At 39.5% G+C, this 21,609-nt stretch overlaps 1 protein-coding gene across 3 annotated transcripts in view; it reads left to right on the forward strand.

The window, feature by feature from the left end:
• The first annotated feature begins 651 nt into the window (after window positions 1–651).
• LOC132114754 (tetratricopeptide repeat protein 39A-like) overlaps window positions 652–21,609 on the forward strand; it is a 28,442-nt gene continuing 7,484 nt past the window's right edge. The window contains exons 1-5 of one of the 3 annotated variants that reach the window (XM_059523067.1): window positions 653–1,174; window positions 2,570–2,620; window positions 2,803–2,853; window positions 17,316–17,420; window positions 20,453–20,584. In XM_059523067.1, the coding sequence (XP_059379050.1) occupies window positions 1,134–1,174; window positions 2,570–2,620; window positions 2,803–2,853; window positions 17,316–17,420; window positions 20,453–20,584 (380 nt within the window). In that variant the 5' untranslated portion in view covers window positions 653–1,133. Of the gene's footprint in view, window positions 1,175–2,569; window positions 2,621–2,802; window positions 2,854–5,751; window positions 6,108–17,315; window positions 17,421–20,452; window positions 20,585–21,609 lie in introns of those variants that run through there. The other 2 variants (XM_059523068.1, XM_059523069.1) reach the window with 2 other exon arrangements.

Raw genomic sequence — 21,609 nt, forward strand, 5'->3', positions numbered from 1 at the left:
CACCTGCACTCCTCATTTCAAACCAATGCTTGGCATTCTGTTTATGGCTTCTGCTTCTCTATTATCAGCCCTGCATATCGTTCAAAAAGTTCTTATGCTCTGTCTGTTGTTGATCATGTATGTATGTATGTATGTATGTATAAGCTTTGTGTGCCTCTAAAGAAAACCACTTATGTTGGCCACTTAATGCCTTTTAAGAACAGGCTATTGTATTTTATTTTTTAACGTCCCTTTATTGGAGGCAAATGTTCATGTTAAGTAACATGTAATTAAAACAAACAAAATAAATATTAAACTATTAAAAATATAAGGTGTTGCTTCTTTTTGTACTTGGTGTTTCCTAAGGAATCGCACATTTTCTTACGAATTATAGCCTATTGTACGAATTCATATGAAACTGCCGTCTTATAAAATAGCTACGTTTTGTGATTGGATCAGGTTCGAATGAAGTATTCAAAGCTAATAGACAGACTACAAGCCATAACACTGAAATTTTGATTTTATAACCACAAAATTTTATTAAGTTTGCTTAAGGTGTTAACCATAGCAGCAGTTGGCACGTGAAGTTCGGTGATATCCAGGGTTGCCAGGTTTACACAACAACACCCGCCCAATTTTTCTCAAAACTACCCCAATCGCATTTCGACGGGGGCTCCCCGTAAAAAAATCGCGTTCCGGGGCTCAAAATACACGTTTTGGCGGGGTTCCCTTGGTAAAATTCGCACTCCGTGAGCTACATACCACGTTTTCAGGCCGAGGACATGAAAAACAACCCGCGGCAACAGTGATAAAGTAACCCAATTCGTTGTATAATTGCAAAAATACTCGTAGGACTTTGTGAATGGTGAACCTGGAGGACTTTAAGACCAAGGAAGAGTTGCAGCACAGCATTCCAGCAGCTTTCGCAAAGGATCTCTTTATTTGTGGAAATGGGTTTCTCCACACCCCCCTGTCTGCCTCACATGTTGAAAAAAGCCAGTGTAGAAACACACACGGCCGCTGTTACCTCTCGAGCAGAAGTGCGGTGCTCACCTGTGGTAGGCTAGGACAGGTAACGTTAACGAATGTCCAGGTAGTGACCAGCACACTCTCCACTGTCTTACTGGATTCACGGTCTTCCCTTCCTCTTTGGAATGAGTTTCTGGAGACGGAACAAGAAGAATGACGACAAAAAGTAGGTTTGCTAACTTTCACTTTTTGGTCAGGTGGAAAGAAATCCGTGCGGCAGATACAGGAAGATAATTTGCATAAATGAGAATTACGGACTTCAGTGTTATGGTTTCAGTTGGTGGGTAGATCTTTGTGTTCTTACAAATCACTGCCTCCTTACATCACAGTACAAATGGCATTTATAGTCACTTGGATGTAGGAATATTTAGGAACACTTTATTAATTTTAATTAAAAGAACATAATGCTCAACAGACAGATTTGTCGTTGTATATTGAAATAAGGAAATATACAAAAATCAATGTGTATGTTATGTGTTATGTTACCGGTGAATATTACATTATGCATGATATAATGTAAGTGTAATCCAAAATCAACCCTTTAATGTGAAAACAGGACATGTATTAATTATTTAATTAATAGTGAAGGGATTTGTTGCACTTTGCTTCTTTTTTTCTTTGGGTGTGCCTTAATATTAAAACTGTACTATAGCACAATTAGATTTAAATAAGTACAATAAATGTAATGCTTAACAGATAATTTGTTTGAGTTTTATACTTTTGAAATGTTAAGAAACATTCCTCATGCCTTCCTCATGGACCCCTTGTCAGAAACAGGAGTCCTAAAAGAAATGAAGTTTGGGAATTACATTTTAACTAAGTGCCATGATTCTCATTAATATAATGGTACCATAGAATATGCAGTCATTAGAGGCCTGTTAGAATATTAATGGTTATGACTCATTCGAAATGATACTATTTAATTTTCTAATGAATATGAAACCGTATCATAAGTATGTTGCAGAGTAATGTGAGCCTTAACAATATGGTAAGAGACTGTCAGGTTAATCAAAAGGCCAATGGCAAAAAAAAAATGTAGCAGATGATGTCATAACATGGATGAGATTTGGAGCAAGCTGATTGGATGATACCTGTTTTTTCATGGTATAACCCAAACTTCCTGTTAAAAAATAAATAAAAATTACATCACAGGTGCTGCTTGCTGCTGTCTGTTAATGCTTAATGGTTTATTGTTTTATGACGAGAAGTAAATGTTCCTTTCAGAACGTAATTTGTTACATGGGAAAAATGTTCCTTTTGCTTAATTGAATAATCGCTGATTTATTTTTATGAATTTCTAATATACAACTATTTGTATAGGTATTAAATAGGAAATAAAGTTTCAGTTAGTGCTACTTCTAGTTCATTAAATGTGCACACATTGTCTTAATAATGAGACACTGGGAATCATGTTTAGGGAAACTGTTCAAAGCTGATGAAATCTGATCTTGAGAGTTTTTTCCCAGATATTTTTGTGTGTTCAAGAAGCAAAGTAAATAATGGCTCATTAGTGATGAAAAAAAAGATCAGATTTTGTTCCCATGCTTTCATCTGCTTTCAGGGATCAACTCAAGACTGAAGAGTCGCTGGACAGCCCCACGTCTCCATCTGAGTGAGTGTTGCCACACTTTAAATCAACCCATGTTTCCACACAAGATCTATTGTCTGTGACACTGACAACAATTTGAAATGAAACACATTTAAGCACACAGACTCTGTTAACTGATTTAAAAAAAATTAATAGTGGCAGTAACTAAAAGATTGTTTCCTTTTTTTTTTTCTTTTTTTTTTTAGGTCACCTAATATAGAGAAAGACGGGCTGGACCCTGTCATCACTGATTATGAGTAGGTTTCCGCCTCCACATTTCTTTTTTGAAACATGATTTTGCACTTTGCTCTGCCCCAGTCATGTTTTGTTAAAAAAACGATTTAGAATCTTGCTTGTTCATGCATAAGTGAACATGAATAACAATAGCCAGATTAGCCTTTGTGTTGCAACAGGTAAGATGGCACTATCAAGTTACTTCCCAAAATGCACTGCATTATGTATGTGTACTGAACTATAAGATAAGCATAAATTAGTACTGATCATGTGAGTAATAATAAATTTTTTGAAGCTGAAGTTACTGTCGATACTAGTGACATCTATTTTTTTATTACATACTCTTACATTGTGGAGATTATGGAGGTAAGATCTCATTAGAGAGATTTAATGATTGTTCTCATAAAGGGTAGGTTCCTACCATCATCCACATATATTATTCAAAGGTTCACTCCAGATGGCTTCCTCATCAGCTACACTAAATCCAATATAGAATGAAGCTCCATCAGATTAGTCAAAAGGAGGCTAATTTTTGTTTTTCTTAACGGATTGTCTCACTGTAATGACTCGGTCATGCAGGTTACTGTACGATCATGATTAGTTTGATCTAGAACTGAAATGCATAGAACAACAACATTAAGGCTGTATATGCAGATAAGATAGTTTGTGATGAAAAGCAATGTGCTAAATATTTTTGCATGGGCAAATTCCATTAGCATTTTCTTTAGAAATGTAAATATAAAAATCACAGAGCTGATTGGTTATGGTTGCAAGTTATTGATTTATATTCTGCAGATTTGCAAAATCATCACGTTTACAGAGTCTTCCTCCATCAGTCCACATTAGCAACTCCTGCTCAAGGGAGCGTTCATTATTCAGTCGTTTAGTTTCTTTGTATGTGGATGTGCGGGGCAGGGCCAGCTGTGCCAATGCATTACATCAGAAACTCCTGGCCACCTCTGTGTGTGTGTGTGTGTGTGTGTGTGTGTGTGTGTGTGTGTGTGTGTATATATATATATATATATATATATATATATATATATATATATATATATATATATATATATATATATATATATATATATATATATATATATAAAATAAGTGTGCATCTGTCTAATCTGTACAAATGACTTTTTTAAACAAATAAGCTTTATATACAGTATTTATTTAAAAAAAATCACATTTTTTATTCCGCAAGAATGCATTAAATTGTTCAAAAGTTGATCCTTAAAGACATTCATAATGCTACAAAAGCTTTATATTTCAGATAAATGTTGTTCTTTTGAATTTTCTATTTATCAGAGCATCCTGAAAAAGTATCACCGTTTCCACAAACATATTAAGCAGCACAACTGTTTTCAACATTTATAATAATAATTGAAAAAAGTTTGAGTACAAGTCAGCATATTAGAATGATTTCTGAAGGGACTTGTGACACTGAAGACTGGAGCAATAGCCATCACTGGAATAAACTACATTTTAAACTACGTATTTTCCGGACTATAAGTCGCACTTTTTTCATAGTTTGGCTGGTCCTGCGAATAATAGTCAGGTGCGACTTATTTATCAAAATTAATTTGACATGAACCAAGAGAAACGAACTAACAGAAAACATTACCGTCTACAGCGCTCTATGCTGCTAGAGATGCTGCTCAGTGCTCCTGTAGTCTACACTAAGCAACATATAGCGCCCTCTCGCGCCTGTAGACGGTAATGTTTTCTCTTGGTTCTTGGGTCTAAATAAATGCGACTTATAGTCCGGTGCGACTTATATATGTTTTTTTCCTCGTCATGATGTATTTTTGGACTGATGCGACTTATACTCAGGTGCGACTTATAGTCCGAAAAATACGGGTATATTCAAATAGAAAAAAGGTATTTTAAGTTACAATAATATTTGTTTTTACTGTATTTTTGATCAAATAAATGCAGCTTGGTGATCATCATAAATTATTTCTAAATGAAAAAAAAAAAAAAATTACCAGCAACAAACTTTTGAACTGCACTGTATTTAAAATTTTTTACAGTACATATTTCAATAGTGTTTCAATAGTGGCCTTTGTCATGGATTTTCTGCTCTAATATTCATTTTAATATTTTCCTGTCTGCTGCTTTTGATTTCAAAGCTCAGCTTGAGCTCTGTTGTTCTACAGCGCCAGGACGCGCCTTTCGGGAGGTGTCGATATGTCAGGATTATTGACCTGCTTTGCCACTGTTTCAGTGTTCCCTTATTTGGTCATGTTCCTATTTTCATTGTCTCAATATTAGTTAATTCCCTGCACCTGTCTGTCCCTCGTTAAGTTTAGTATAAATGTATAGTCTGCCTCATGCTTCCTTGTCTGGTCTTAAATGTCATCCTTGTGCTCTGTGTCTCCCTGTTGTATTATTAAAGACTCTTTGTTTCCTTGCTCCAGCACAGTGATTCTCAAATCTGTTTTGCGAGATCCACTTTTCCCTAATCAAACACATCTGAATTTGCTACTCAGTGTCTTCAGGATCATTTAAAATCACAGGTAGGTTTGTCTGATTCGGGTTGGAGCTAAACTCCGCAGGAAAGTGGATCTTGCGAGCCAGATTTGAGGATCACTGCTCCAGCGAATTGTGACACACCCCCTCTCCTCATCACGCCACAATCTGTGTCACTTCCTTGTGCTGGTTCTGCGGTCTGCATCGGTGTTCCATGTCTCATGATCCCCACTGTTCAGTACTGATTTAAAGGCCTGTTATTGTGTTGAATGTTATTGACCGCTGTGGAGTTCAGGTTGTCACTTGACTGCAGAAGCATGATGCCCACTTTAGGAGAATTTTGCTAGGTGGATTCTTAAGAAATTGGATCCACCTCCATTGCATCATTTACCAATCAGAGCCCAGGATGTAGTGTATAGCATGATTGATACTAAGAAGAGGAGGAGGCTGAGGTGGCATGTGTGTTTGTTGGAAGGCGGGGAGACAGCGAGAAAGAAGCAATGAGAATATTCACTTTTTCTCTGTGTGATAGTCATCCCAATCTTATTAAGCTCTGTGTTCCTTTCCCACTGTCCTCTCTGCAGCTTGAGTGTATGTGTGTGTGTGTGTGTGTGTGTGTGTGCTGTAGCCAGAGGGAAGCTGCTGCTCTGCTGATAGCAACCACTGCGAAGGCCTTTTCTCATACACTGTGAATTACTCCGCTTCTCTTCTCTCTCATTTTATTCCTCCTTTCTCTCGCTTTACTGCACTCCTCGATCTCATTGTACCAGATGAAAATGTCAGGAGAGGCAGAAACTCTGTCAAACGGGTAAGAACGTCACACAGCTGAGAGCATGCTATTGTGTGAATGTGTGTTTTAGCAGTGATTGAGGACTATTAAGTGTTCTTAAAAGGAGAATGCTTTTACAGCCTGCATAACCAGAAAAACAGGAACGGTTTAGAAATATTACACAGGTAATTGTTTTGGACGCCCTTGCTTTCAGAGCTGCTCGTGTTGTTGAATTAATTTGTTAAAGCGTACAGCACAGTTTTTTCTAATTGTTGTTGGAGTGTTAGTCTCTTAGCACTGGGCATGTGCATTTGTGTGTGTTTTAGAGTCAGCTTGTTTTTTCCGGTGATGATCATCAGTAATCAGTTAGCCCCCAGGTGCCATCAGCTCTTCAGAATTACTTAGCATCATCATATTTAGTTTGTGAGCACTGTAGGGTACAGGGAGTACAGAGGTTCATTTTACCTCTCCCGTAGCTTATGAACAAATCTCAGACCACTTCCTTTTGCTAGCCAGGCTCAATGTAGCATGCACTGTTCTTCATTCATTCAAATCATCCTGCTCTGATATCACATATCAGCATCAGGGAGGAAATTCACTTTCTGTTCCGCCTTTGGGGGATGAGAAATGCATAAAGCCATTTGTTGCTAATCGTGTTCTAGTTTTACTTACAGAAATATAAGGTTTAATTAAACTTTTCGGGGCCAGTAAATTCATTCTAGGGTCTAAGACTAAGTTTACATCAGTTTTGGGCATTATTCTGCACAAAAGTAGGAGGAAACATGGTCAATACTGTAATTATAATACTTAATTTTTTTATTATTGATTAATGCATTTTGATAAAAAAATAAACTATATTTATATACACGTTTTTACGTCATCTTACACTTCACACAGTTGACTGTTGAAAAACATGATGCAGAGCAACAACTTACTGCGTGATGTAGCCTATAATGTAGTTATATGCCCCTAAACTTTAAGACAAAAGACTTTAAGGCAAAAAAATGCCCCTGTAGCATATTTATATCATATGATAAGGGATATCACACGAATAGCGAGAGCAATATCACACAAGTGTTTTTTTTTTCTCGAATAGCACGGGTGCAAATGTGATTTTATCAACAGCGCAAGACTAATGATAATGAAACAATATTTTACAGAGTGTGTTTTTGTGCTTGTTTTTAGGCCTGTCATGGATAGATAAATATGACACTAAAACCACCAGTAGGTGGCGGCAAGTAGCTGTTATAATAAATGATTAATTGAATCAACTCACTCAATTAACTTCTTGATTGTTGAACTGTTGTATAAAATTAATATTACATTTGATATTGCATGCTGAGATTCTGAAAAACAACACTCTTGCTTATGTGATATTACTTAATATATAATATAAATATAAAAATTCATACAGGGATATGTTTTTTTTTTTACTTAAAAGTATAGGGACATTTTAACTGGAATCGAATAAGCTTTATCATGCAGTTAATAGTTTTAATAGTTTTAAAACTGTTTTTGTTTGTTTCTTACTATTTCTCAGTATAGTCTCCTTCACTCACAGTCACATACAGCACAAAAAAAATGTAATGGGAATGTCTTTGAACTGTAATCAAGGATATATCGCACCTTATGTCCTTTTAAAGAACCTTAAAAATAGTGCCTGAAGCATTTTGCACACAAAAAGATTAAAGCTTGAGCTAGCATACAGCTATTTAAAGGGGTGGTTCACAGTTTTTTTTTCTAGTTTTGATTGTGTTTCTGGGGTGCATTTTTTAAAGGGGTCATATGATGCTTTTTTAAAAATATCATTATTTTGTGTAACAGAATATGCTGACATGCTTTAATGTTCAAAAAACACTTTTAATTTTTATTTTTTTTTAAATACTGTAAATTTATTGTAGGTCCTCTATGCCCTGCCTCCCTCAAATGCTGCATTTTCTACAAAGTCCCTCCTTCCGACAAGTGCAGTCATTGTGATTGGCCAAACACTGCAAGTACTCGCCAGAAATGTAACGGCCCTTTCCATAATCACGAGAAAAATAAATGTAAAGACCATTAATAATGTCCTTAGTTTTACAATCAGTTCAAGCCCGAAAGGGGAACAGAGTGGCGTGACAGAGAAAGTGATGAAGCTCACATGTGTTTGCAGTACACAAGCCACGGACGGTTAAGACCGCTGACTCCACTGTGTGACCATCTCTCTCACACGCACACGCACACACACACACACACACACACACACACACACACACACACACACACAAGCAAAACTCTACATTTAAACATTCAGTAGCAAATGCTTAAACTAATAACAAAACATACTTCCAGTAGCTGATTCATAAGCGGCAGATTGTTGAAGCAAAGTCAAAATTACATCCTCTCCTAGGTTCACGAAACGTTTCCATAAAATGCGTTGCTGTTCTGTTGTAAGAAATCTTAAAGATTCCTAAATCTTTCCTACTTTTGGAAGGCCAAAAAACATCTCGGTTACGTATGTAACCTTGGTTCCCTGAATAGGGAACGAGATGCTGCGGTGACGTCACCACGTATGGGAACACCTTCGGTGTGACGAATGTCTGAAGCCCTATACCATCCCGCCAATCTTATTGGCCAAATAGCGCGTGGCACCGCCCAGCATGCGTAAGCATATATATACCTGGTGCCGCGCGCCATTTACCTCAGATTTCATGACGAAGAAGAAAGCTATCAAGGTACGGCACGGCCAGAACCGCAGCATCTCGTTCCCTATTCAGGGAACCAAGGTTACATACGTAACCGAGATGTTCCCTTTCATAGGTCACTTCGATGCTGCGGTGACGTCACCACGTATGGGAACGCTATACCATCACGCCTGACGTACCTGATAGCTTGGATCCAAGGAAGCATCTGGTCAAGCGGAGAGAACCCGGGAGCCAGAAGCCATCCTCACATCCAGACTGTAAGACCTGATAAAAGTGCTCGGTGAGGACCAGCCTGCCGCAGCACAGATATCATCCATAGAAGATCCACTGAGAAAGGCTTGAGAAGAAGCCACTGCTCTCGTGGAATGACCTTTTACTCCTAAGGGCGAAGCGAGCCCGCGCGCCTCATAGGCCAAGGAAATAGCCTGCACCAGCCAATGGGACATGCACTGTTTCGTAACTGCATGGCCTTATTCTTATGTCCAAAACAGACAAACAGCTGGTCAGACTCACGCCATGGGGCAGTACGATCCACATAAGTCTTTAACGCTCTCACAGGGCAAAGACTTAGATCCCCAGACTCCGCCGCAGCAGGAGAAAAAGCCTCCAGGACCACCTGCTGAAAGCGAAAGGGATAGATGCGACCTAGGGACATAATTAGGCCTTGGTCGCAACAACACTTCCACAGAGTCTGTGCTGTAAAAGTCAGGATTTATCCGGAACAATTCCAAGGGCTCAAACAGATGCCCTGATAAACCATGCAACACAATGGAAAAACCCATGAAGGGACCCGCACGGGGCGGAAAGGCCTCAGCCGTCGCGCACCCTGTATGAAGGAGAAACAGTGGATGACGGCCCACTGAGGCACCATTTATATATTCGTGGTAAGCTGAATGGCTGCCACGTAAACCTTAGGGTAGCTGGTGTCACTCCATCCAAAAAACGTTCCTGAAGGAACTCCAGTACTGACGCCACTGGGCAGTAAACTGGATCCATATTATGAGTTTCACACCAGGCCGTAAACAGTCTCCACTTGAAAGCATATAAGCGTCTCGTAGAAGCTGCTCTAGAATTCAGTATAGTCTCTGTAGTTTCAGCAGAAAGACCGGGACATATGAACTCACTCTGCTCAGAGGCCACGCCCGCAGATTCCATAGATCTGGCCTCGGGTGCCAAATCAGTCCCTGTGCTTGTGATAATAAATCCTGTCTGAGGGGAATCTCCCATGGAGAGCCCGCTAACAGATTGATCAGATCCACAAACCACGGCTGTGTGTGTGCCACCGCGGAGCCACCAGCAGCAGCTGTTCCACCCTGTCCACCCGTATTCTGCGTAATATCGCCGAAATCAGACAGATTGGGGGAAAACGCATACAAACTGGTCCTGGGCCAGTTGTGGGCTAATGCATCTAAGCCCAGGGGTGCTGGAGGGCATAGGGAGAACCAAAGCGGGTAATCCGCAGTCGTGTTTGACGCAAACAATTCCACTTCGCTTCCCCGAAAATCTGCCATAGGAGACTCACCGATTGGGGGTGCAATCCCCACTCCGCTTGCTCCAGAGTCTGCCTGGATAGCAAATTCGCTCCAAAGTCCAACGTCCGGGGACATGAACAGCTCGGATCGATAGAATTTAGTTCTGAAAACAAAGAACATGTTTCGCCAGCCTGCACAGGGGGCGAGAGAATAATCCTCTCTGATGATTCAGGTATGACACAACCGCTGTGTTGTCTGATCTGAGCAGCACATGACGGCCGATCAGCAGATTCGAGAAATACTGGAGAGCCAGAAAAACAGCCAGTAATTTCAACCTGTTTATGTGCCAACTCCCTTGACAAACAGCTCCCCAGTCGGTCAAAGACGCATCCGTCGTGACAGTCTCTCGGGAAGCGCAAATCCCCAGCCGGACTCCGGTCAGGAGAATTCAGTCAGGAGAATTCGGTTGACATACATATTTTTAAGCGACATCACACATCGCCGTGTCACCGGAATCGTCCGATGCGGAGACAACGGGGTGAAACATTCCATACGTAAGCCCAGGCTGTTAAATGATTCAGCACAAGATCCCCATGAGAGTGTGCTTGAGTCTGCGATTGCGCTAAACACCAGCTAATCGCCTAAAATAGTTCAAACACGAACGCCCTGGTGCCGCAACGGGGCCAGAGATCCATCCATGCATTTTGAGAAATACTGATACGCTTTGCTCTCTAAAGCGAATCTGAGGAACTTCCTGAGTGCAAGATTCAGATGGTGTAAACCCAGAATGGGTCGTAATCCGTCAGTGTTTTTTTTTTTTTTTTTTTACCACAAAATGACGGCTGTAAAAAACCCCGCCTCCATCTGAGAGGGGTGTACTTCCTCTATAGCCCCTTTGCTCAGCAGAGTTGACATCTCCTGTCGCAGCACCGCTATTTCCATCGGCTTCGCCACCGTGGAAAGAATTCTGCGGAAAGGAGGCGGGCCTTATTGAAACTGAATGGTGTATCCATGACAAATCGTGCGTAACACCCATAGAGAAATGTCGGGCAAGCGTTCACACACGGCCGAGACCATACTAACGATCTCAAAATTTCCGCTTCCTGCAACGCTGTCATACATGTTAAAATATCCGGGCACGAAAAGCTCGTGGCGTTCGTGCACAGGGGAAGTGTATGTATAAGAGCCGTTGCGTCTCGTTGTGTATAATCCTGAAACGTGTCCACGGCAGGAATTAGGCCAACAGATTGAACATCGGGCTTTGCCGCTAGCGAAAAACGGCAGCTGTGCGAGCCGTCATAAATGGGTCGTCTGTGCAGGACCCTTGAATCGCCCCTCAAATTCTGAAAGCTGGATTGCGCAGAGTGTCTGAGGGAACGTTTGGCATTACAGCTCAATCCAATGCTGCTCGAAGCACCGTTTGCTGCGAGGCAAACAATGTAGAATGTGGGGACTGCAGTGAGAGGGTTAGATGTGCATAGCAATCCAACAGCACTCTCTGTTGGAGGGCACAGTCCCTGGCAAGCATTAAGGAAAACGCATGCGTCAAACTCGCTGCGTTTCGTTGTGTATAATCCTGAAGCGTATCCACGGCAGGATTTAATCCAACAAGATAAACATTGGGCCACGCTGCTAGCGAGAACGCGGCAGCTGTGTGAGCCGTCATACACTGGCCATCTTTGCCAGCCTCCGCGCCGTCCCTCAAACTCTGAAGGCTGGATTGTGCAGAGTGTCTGAGGGGGCGCGCGAATGAGAGCTCAGTTCAATGACGCTCGAGGTGCCTTTGCTGCGAGACAGTCAATGTTAGAGAACATGAAGGAAAACGCATGCATCAAACTCGCTGCGTTTCGTTGTGTATAATCCTGAAGCGTATCCACGGCAGGATTTAATCCAACAAGATAAACATTGGGCCACGCTGCTAGCGAGAACGCGGCAGCTGTGCGAGCCGTCATACACTGGCCATCTTTGCCAGCCTCCGCGCCGTCCCTCAAACTCTGAAGGCTGGATTGTGCAGAGTGTCTGAGGGGGCGCGCGAATGATAGCTCCGTTCATTGACGCTCGAGGAGCCTTTGCTGTGAGACAGTCAAATGTTAGAGTGTGGAAACTGCAGTGAGAGGCTTAGATGTGCATTAGCAGTCCAACAGCGCTCTCTGGAGGCGGACACAGTCCTAAGCAAACATGAAGGAAAAACGCATGCGTCACATTCGCTGCGTTTCGTTGTGTATAATCCTGAAGCGTATCCACGGCAGGATTTAATCCAACAAGATAAACATCGGGCCACGCCGCTAGCGAGAACGCGGTGGCTGTGTGAACCGTCATACGCTGGCCATCTTTGCCAGCCTCCGCGCCGTCCCTCAAACTCTGAAGACTGGATTGTGCAGAGTGTCTGAGGGGGCGCGCGAATGATAGCTCAGTTCAATGACGCTCGAGGTGCCCTTGCTGCGAGACAGTCAAAGTTAGAGTATGGGGACTGCAGTGAGAGGGTAGATGTGCATTAGCAGTCTAACAGCGCTCTCAGTGAAGGGCATAGTCCCTGGCATATTAACATGAAGAAAAGCGTGTGCGTCAAACTCGCTGCGTTTCGTTGTATATAATCCTGAAGCGTATCCACGGCAGGATTCAATCCAACAAGATAACATCGGGCCAAGCCGCTAGCGAAAACGCGGCGGCTGTGTGAGCCGTAATCCACCATTTGAAGAGCAAAACTGTTGATTAACGCGCTCGAGTGGGGGAGAGCGAGCACATGGAACTCCAGTGCATCACTGTATTCATATTCAAGCCGCACATATCGCCCCTAACCAACACCTCGTGCGGGGCCTCGGCGACCGCAGAAGCGAAACGGTGGGGGTTAGACGCGAGGCGACTTAAGAAATACACTCCAGAGCGCGGATACTTCCTAATGGCGTTAGTGCACAGGGGAAGTGTATGCATATTTTACTGTAGCCATAGGCTATCAAGGAGAGAACCTGTAGAGAGGCTGCAACGAACCTCTCATAAGTGCCTCCTCGTGATAACCCATCATACGGCTCCTACCTTTCGTTGACTCATCGCGTCCGCGGAGAGGAGTATACTGCTCGTAGATGATCGCTGAGAACGCGAGATAATAGGGCACAGAAGATTCGCTTCGTACTGAAGGAATGAAATCTGAGGTAAATGGCGCGCGGCACCAGGAATATATATGCTTACGCATGCTGGGCGGTGCCACGCGCTATTTGGCCAATAAGATTGGCGGGATGGTATAGGGCTTCAGACATTCGTCACACCGAAGGTGTTCCCATACGTGGTGACGTCACCGCAGCATCGAAGTGACCTATGAAAGGGAAGTGCTTTTTCATTCACCTAGAGATACACAGCATCTCACTGACATGGCTGCTTCAGCACTAACTGCGGTTACTGAAACCATGCCTTCTTTCTTTGCGTGAACATTTGGGCGGCATTACGCAAACATTTCTACATAATGACGTAGACATGTGGGGGCGTGTTTGAATGAGCCATTTTAGGGGGCGTGGCAGAGTCTTAACTTTGATAAAGAATATCTCTTTGGATTTGAGACTTCAGTCTTTACAACTTTACAGATCTTCTTCATGCACCAAGAGCTTGTAATACTCCAAAGAGAAAGGAAAATTTGAAATCGCATTATATGACCCCTTTAATAAAAAAAAAATGCATTATTTTTCACATAATTTACCTTTATTCCACGCCACTCTGTACCTTCTCTGAGAAACACTGATAATTTCCTTCTTTTATGAAGCCACTCCCTCAGAAAAAGGCGATGGGCTTTGATTGGTTAGCTAGCCGAGTGTGTTGTGATTGGCTAAATCGCCTCTAGTTCGTGTCTAAATGTCCCGCCTCTCACCTCAGCGGCATGTGCTCCGGTTGTATTGTAAACAACAGCGTCATTAATATCGCTTTTCAGTTTGAGCCCGATTGAGAAGCAGAGGATATTATTGAAGAGGACTGTACAGAACTTGTGCAAGCATGGCTTGTAATGGTAGGCCTATGTTTTTTGTTTGTTTGTTGTTGTATCATACTTTTAGATACACTGTCATTTGTAAATGCTACTGCTTATGTTAGTTTTTAATATACAGTTTTATCCTGATTTAGTGTTGTCACGGTACCAAAATTTCAGTATTCGGTACTGATACCAGTGAAAATCCATGGTTCTCTGTACCAATTTCGGTACCAAAGCAAAACACAAAAATATGCTAATTAAAAAAAATAACTTTTTAGCACTAAAAATAAAACCAATGCCATTCTTTATACTTATTTACAATTGTGTTTAAAGTTTTTCTACAAGTTATATAATTATGAAAAACAGTAAACAAGTTTCACCCAAATTTAATTTGTCTTTTAATTTATGAAATTTAAACACATTTTATTTTTGGTAAATAAAGGGGATTTGCTATTAAAATTAAAACATGGAAAAAATATTGTGATTTATTTCTTTAAAAAATAAAGTTTTATAAATTTTTTCAACAGAAGTAGCAGTATCATATACATTTTACTAAATAATAGTAATATTCCTAGCACAATGCTTTTATGTAAAAATTAACTTTTAGGCCTAATGAATGCATATTTGTCATTTTAACTGAACTTAAGACTGGTGGTGATGCTTAAGATATTTTTGGTCATTGAGGGTTTCTGTAAAAAAATAGTAATAGATCATATTAATTATTATTAAAAGATAATACTACTACTAATTCTACTATCATACTAATGTATATACAATGATTAAAGCTTTAATACAGTAAGCCAACTGCACACGTGTCCATGTTCTCATGGCTATATGAAAATAAGTTAATAATTGGAACAGATAATTGTTGGAGCTGAGCTGAATGAGAGAGAGAGAGAGAGAGAGAGAGAGATATGCAGAGCATGTGTAGAGCGGGGGATGTGAGGAACAGTATTAAGAACCTCTGCTTTAGAACATTGATTTTGAAACTTGTAAATTTATTAGAATCGTTAGAAGACAGAATCGTGAATTATATATAAACAGATTTTTAGGTGTACCTCTAGTTTTCTCTTCCTCTTCTCTAAAGCAGCACAGCATGGCCTCGCCCCCAAATCCACAATGGATTAGAAATGAAGCAAGATGTGCTTTAACTGCAGACTTTCAGCTATTTATATCCAAATCAGGTGAACGGTGTAGGAATTACAACAGTTTGTATATGTGCCTTCCACTTTTTTCGTTTAATTTCAAATCAATTGTGGTGGTGTATAGAGCCAAAAAGATTAGAATTGTGTCGATGTCCCAATATTTATGGACCTGACTGTACTAATGTAGTTATTAACCAGTATTTCTGCCTGATAAATGTTTCAGTGATTCTGTGATGCAGCCAAAATGGAAGATATTAAAAGCCTATAGTATTTTCATTTTTTTGTCTAAAATGACATATAAAATATTAATACCCTGATATAAGTCATTTTTTATAAGTAAATTTTAAAATAGTTGGCCTGACATTAATTGCATTGTTATTGGCCAAACGGATCCCATAAAGAGGGTCTGTATTGTTCTGTGTTCATTTGGAATGCAAAGATGTGGCGCTCTTTTAGTCACACTTATTGATTTGATTTGTTTCAGTGGAGAATGGCCAGAGCCATTGTCTTTTTACATACTTTCAATTCCCAGTTCATATATCGACATACAGAATTGCATGAATGGTTGTTTTCAGCAGAATATTTTCAGAATGGAAGAACTGTAAGTGGTTGTTGGGTTTTTATTAGATTAGGAGTCATGCTATAATCTTAGCAAGGTCAGGACCATTACAAATTTCAACTCAATTTAGAAATTAATTTTAAATGGTGCTGTAATTTGAAGAATGTGTCCCTTATGCAGAGATACAATGGGCTTTGATCATGTTCCTCTCTGAGACATTTGTCTTCTCATCATGTGTCTGAAGAAACATCATAAATGATGATTGTGTTTATCACTATATGCTTAGAAATGTACATTTTCCATTAATATATCATGTAAATGTTTGCCATTGTATTATTGTAAATGTGTAAATGTTTAAATGGTTCATTTATTATGTGAATTGACTAGTCATGTGATCAGAACATGGCAGCCCCCTTGAGGCATCCTGTTCAGTGTAACTCTTATTAGGCCACATTAGTTGAACAAGGGCTGATGCTTTTACAATTTAATTGCAACTCTAGAGAGTGTGGTTATGTGAACTGTAGGAGTTGTACAGTCTTGTCCCATTGCTCACAGCCCTAGTCTTGTCTATCAGTGCACCTGCAATCCCACAATTACATTAAATTAGCACATGCAATTATAGAAATGTTTAAATCAATGTTTATGAGCTTATGTGAGCATAATACTTTGTAATGTACATCGTAAAAAAATAAATAAAGAAAGAAAAGCTTACGTTTGATTGCCTGAAATGTGTAGGTTAAATCTCATTGAACTTTCAGTTTAATTACTAATGGAGAAAAATGAGCCTCAGTTAATGAAAAAAAAATGCTTTTCAACATAACGATGAAGACATCTTTTACAGCATGGTGTACAGTGAATTAACTTGATGCCACATTATAGTTTAAATTTACAAATATAAAAATCTATGTTTCCCGAAACTCTACTTTTTTTTTCTAAATTCAGTTTGAATGATGATTGTTGTTACTGTAAGAGTATTATAAGTTGGCAGGTTTGAACTGCAGTAATGTCTAGTTAAGAGACAGAAGTTACTGTGTCCTACCTGTAATGTGGTACTAAAGAGACTCCATCAGTATACTTTTTTTTTATGCATAAATCAATAGACAATCAAGAGAAAAAGAAATCAATTCTTTCAATGCCTTCAATTTTAAAAGATTTTCTAAACAGATTTGGAGAATTCAGCATTAAATAGGCTCACTAATAGATCCTCTGCAGTGAATTGGTGCCGTCAGAATGAGAGTTCAAACAGCTGATAAAAACACTACAGCAATCTATAAGTAATCAACACAATTCCAGTCCATCATTTAAAGTCTTGTGAAGCAAGATGCTGTGTATTTCTAAGAAACAAACCCATCATTAAAATTTGTTTTCCCGCTCATAAATGATGATTGTGATTGTGAAATGAGATTTTAAGTTCTTTTTCTTTCTGTATGTTTGTTAGGTCAGAGAGGTCTGACCTGTCAGTGGCTCTTCAAGACTGCATGGTGGCACTGGATCTGTTCCTGCGAAATGAATTTGAGGAGGCTTTGACCAGACTTAAGAGCAGGTAAGACCACCTGGGTGTTTCATAATAAGAGTTTGGCCTGCTGTGCTTTACTCTTTTGTGATCTGTAATCATTGTAGAGGTTCTAGGTTTAGAACGTTTATGGAACTTCAGACCAGAGAACACAACGAGGAGTGTTTGGATTGTACTGTTTCATAATCAGTTTGAATCACTGTTCATAATCCCTTTTGAATCTTATTAATTGTATAAATTGTTTTGCATCTGGTTTTATACAATAAACGGGTCATATGATGTTGCTTAAAAGAACCTTATTTTGTGTATTTGGTATAATGAAATGTGTTAAAGGTGCGGTTAAAGGTACAAAAACACATTATTTTCCGCATACTGTACATTTTTGTTTCTTCTATATGCCCTGCCTTTCTGAAATGCGTTGTCTTTTACAAAGCTTATCGGTCTAAAAAGCAAGTTGTGCTCTGATTGGCCAGCTATCCAGTGCTTTGTGATTGGCTGAACACCTCAAGCGTGTGGCAGAAATGTTATGCCCCTCACCATACTGTGATGCGTGTCCCGGTCAGAACACCAGCGAGACAAGACAAAAACAATAAAACCCATTACAAACGAGTTTGCATTTTGTTGCATCCAGTGGGGATATAATTATGGATTATAATGACTTGTACTGTCTTTTTATTTGTTGCACTGCATCGCACCGTGTAAACATAATACCATGTCTGCATTTATGATCGGAGAAACAACAAACAACAAGCGCTACTCTACACCAGCGGTTCTCAATTCCAGTCCTTGCACCCCCCAGCTCTGCATATTTTGCATGTCTCTCTTTGTTAACACACCTCGTTAAAAGTGAACTCCCTGCATGGACTGTGTTCCCATTGAGATGGTCCCTACATAGTGTTCATTGCTCCCTACTCCCTGAGCATGGGAAATCTATTGAAGTTTACTTCACTTCAGAACATGCATTCACGGGTTTGGGCAGCGTTATGCAAATCTTTTCAAATTGTGACGTAGACGTGTGGGGGTGTGTTTAGATGAGGCATTTTAGGAGGGCATTGACGAGTCTTAACTTTTATAAACAATATCTCTTTGGGTTTGAGACTTTAGTCTTTGCAACTTTAGGGATCTTATCTATTCACGAACAGCTTGTAACACTCCAAAGAGAAAGGAAAACTTGAAATAGCATCATATGAATCTTTTAAGCAAGTACGCAAGTGCATAATCTACTAATTTACATTGAATTGTTGTTGTACATAATTTTTGAGTCTTTATCCACAATCATCGGGTGTTACTCGGGGAAATCTTGCATAATCCAAAAGCTACTGAATCAGTTCAGCTCTCTGGAGATTCATCTCTAGATCTTTTCTTCTTTCCACACCACACCCCGTTTTCATACGTATGCTGTGTCTTAGAGCATCTCGCATTTCTTCCTTTCTCACTACTCACAGCTGTGGATGGGTGTGTGCCTTTGTGTATTAATAAACTATATAATTTTTCAGTCTGTTTTGTAATCTTTGACATCTTTACATCTTTGTCCCCTGGGACCCTCTACTTTTGATAGGTTGCATTCAGGATCCAAAATGAGCTTTAAACCACACCTTTCAATGGTGATTTTTATTTATTTATTTATTTATTTATTTTTTATTATCTTGTATTCGATGAAAATCAGAAAAGTACTCTTAGAAATTAAATGTAATCCATGTTTTAAGATGAATTTCCTAATAAAGCCAACTTTGTCTTATTTACTCACCAGTCAGTATTTACTCCCACGTGTGCTAATTTTGGATACTGCTGCTAAATAGGAGCTAATGAAGGGTACACAAGAGAGAAAGTTACAAATGGAGGCAGAATGAGAGATTGAATTAAAAGCAGAACTGTCAGAGTCCATGTCTGTACCGACTCAGAGTTAGAAAACAACTTTGCTGATAGTTAAGATGATCTTCCTGCAATCCCACAGTGGACGATTCCTTAAATAGGAGAGGTACCTTTTTTTTTTTTTTTGCAGCTCTCTAACCACTATTTCTTATTCATTTATATTTCATAACCTGAAAGGCTGCCAGATCTCATAACTAAAATGAGTATAAACAGAAACCTATTTAGCACTCCAAATAGAGCTGACAGCTGTGTTGTGCTGCTGTGTGAAAGTAGTTTCTGTCTCTCCTTTCACACTTCTTGACTTGGTGCTGTGTTTTGCAGGACATCTGATTTGACTTTGCCAGGATAATTACACATTATGCATACATATTGATTAGGACTTCAGGAAAGTGTTTGTAGGAAAACAGCAACAGGAGAAACAGCAACAGCCCAAACACTATTTCAAAGCCTGATATTTGTTTGCAGCTGTTATGGTCTTATAAGCATTTTAGAACTCTTTTTTTTTTTTTAAGAACTCTTACAAGTCAGCTCGTTCATAAATTCATAATTATCTGTTTAAAAGATATAAGTAAGCCTCTATGTATGAATTTAGCATGCATTATGTGTGTTGCCCTCGTGGTATTTTATCACATTTATTGTTTGGTCAGAAGATGTCAAATATGCCACATTCCTGTTCCTGTCATGCTAATTTTATTCCAGTTCCACCTGTGTAAAGGAAAGAGTAGTAAACCTGTTGTTCCAGACATCTCTCTACCCAGGAATGTTGGACCAGTAGTGTCACATTCTGTTCTGCTCCTGAAAGAACTGAAACTGCACTGTACATATACACTAAATTTAGTTTAATTGTGATAGGGTAAATAATAATGTATTTATTGTAGTGTATAACTGTATAATGTAGTGTATTTTAACAAAATACTATATCCACATTTGTAATTGACAATGAGTGTTTCTCTGCTAGTTTTTCATAATGTCATTAGTATTAGTGTTTTTGGTATTATGTTGCTATACTGTATTCAGAATGTTCAGGTTACACAAACACCTTCCCACATTTCCAGGCTTCATTCATGTTATTGATGATATTATAGAGTGTCTCTGAGGTGAATCGTCTTTTACCGTCACTAAGTTACACCACCCACTCCTTTGTAGTGTATATATAGATCTAATGCGCCCTCCTTTGTGTTCTTTGTCAGGAATAAAGACAGCATGTATCACGCACTCACGTATGCCACAATACTGGAAATGCAGGCCATGATGACCTTCGACCTGGAGGACATCTTGGCTGCAGGCAACACAATGAAAGAAGCACAGGCTGTGTGTCAACGGTGCGTTGTTTTAAATAACATTTAATATGCATATATAACATTGAAATATTTGTTTATTTTTTTATCTTGTTACATAGAGTAACATTCTAGCAGGTGTATTTTTATTTCACAGGCTTTCATTCCATTTCTGGGAGCAGGTGCTACTATTAACATCCATACACTATTTTCAGGTTCCTCTCTGTTATGTCACATTTGTATTGGTGACGTAATCCCACAATGCTGCAGGCTATCAGCATATCCCAGATGACAGAGGAATTTCAGAGGCCCATGACACGTTGTGTTGGGGGGGTGTGACAATCTGGTGTATGCTTGTGTTTCCAGGCAACTCACACCTCTGTGACTCTGCCACGTCATCCAGGCCCTGTAGCGCTGGAATGCCTCGTTCAGCTTATCACACTCAAACTCTTCAGCTTTTTGCACATCAATTACACCGTCTGGTCCAAATAATAACAGCCACGTATGCAGGACAGTAAAGCAGTTCTGTCACAATACATACCTGTATATACTTAACTACAGTGATCTTAATTGGTCTAATAAGATAAATCAGTTATTTGGAATGCTGTAAGATAAGAACAATGTGCATTTTCATTAGAATGTGCATGATGATGATGATGCATAAGGCAATGTATTATTAAGAGAAATAAACAGAAACATTTACTAATTTAGTTGTTCTAGCAAAAAATGTAGAAGTACTGAGGTAAGACAGCCAACACCCACCCCCCCTTTAATATTTATAATTTTTTATTTATGCATTCATTAGTCAAATACTAAAACTACTATTAATAGATCATGAAAGACAAAGCCGAATCCCAGTGAAATAGAAACATTTTTAATTTATTATTTGACTTGTATATGTAGAAGATATGAAAACTGCTTACTCTATAAATCTAAAAACATTCATGTGTCCACAAATTGACCCTAATTGTCAAATAGACACACAAAAAGAGTTAATTATCAATATTAACCTACATTTCCTGCATCAGCACCACCAGTCGGCTTGTCTGGAGCTCATGTGCTAATCGTTA

The sequence above is a fragment of the Carassius carassius genome, chromosome 34 (assembly GCF_963082965.1).
Source record: "Carassius carassius chromosome 34, fCarCar2.1, whole genome shotgun sequence".
Taxonomy (NCBI): Eukaryota; Metazoa; Chordata; class Actinopteri; order Cypriniformes; family Cyprinidae; genus Carassius; species Carassius carassius.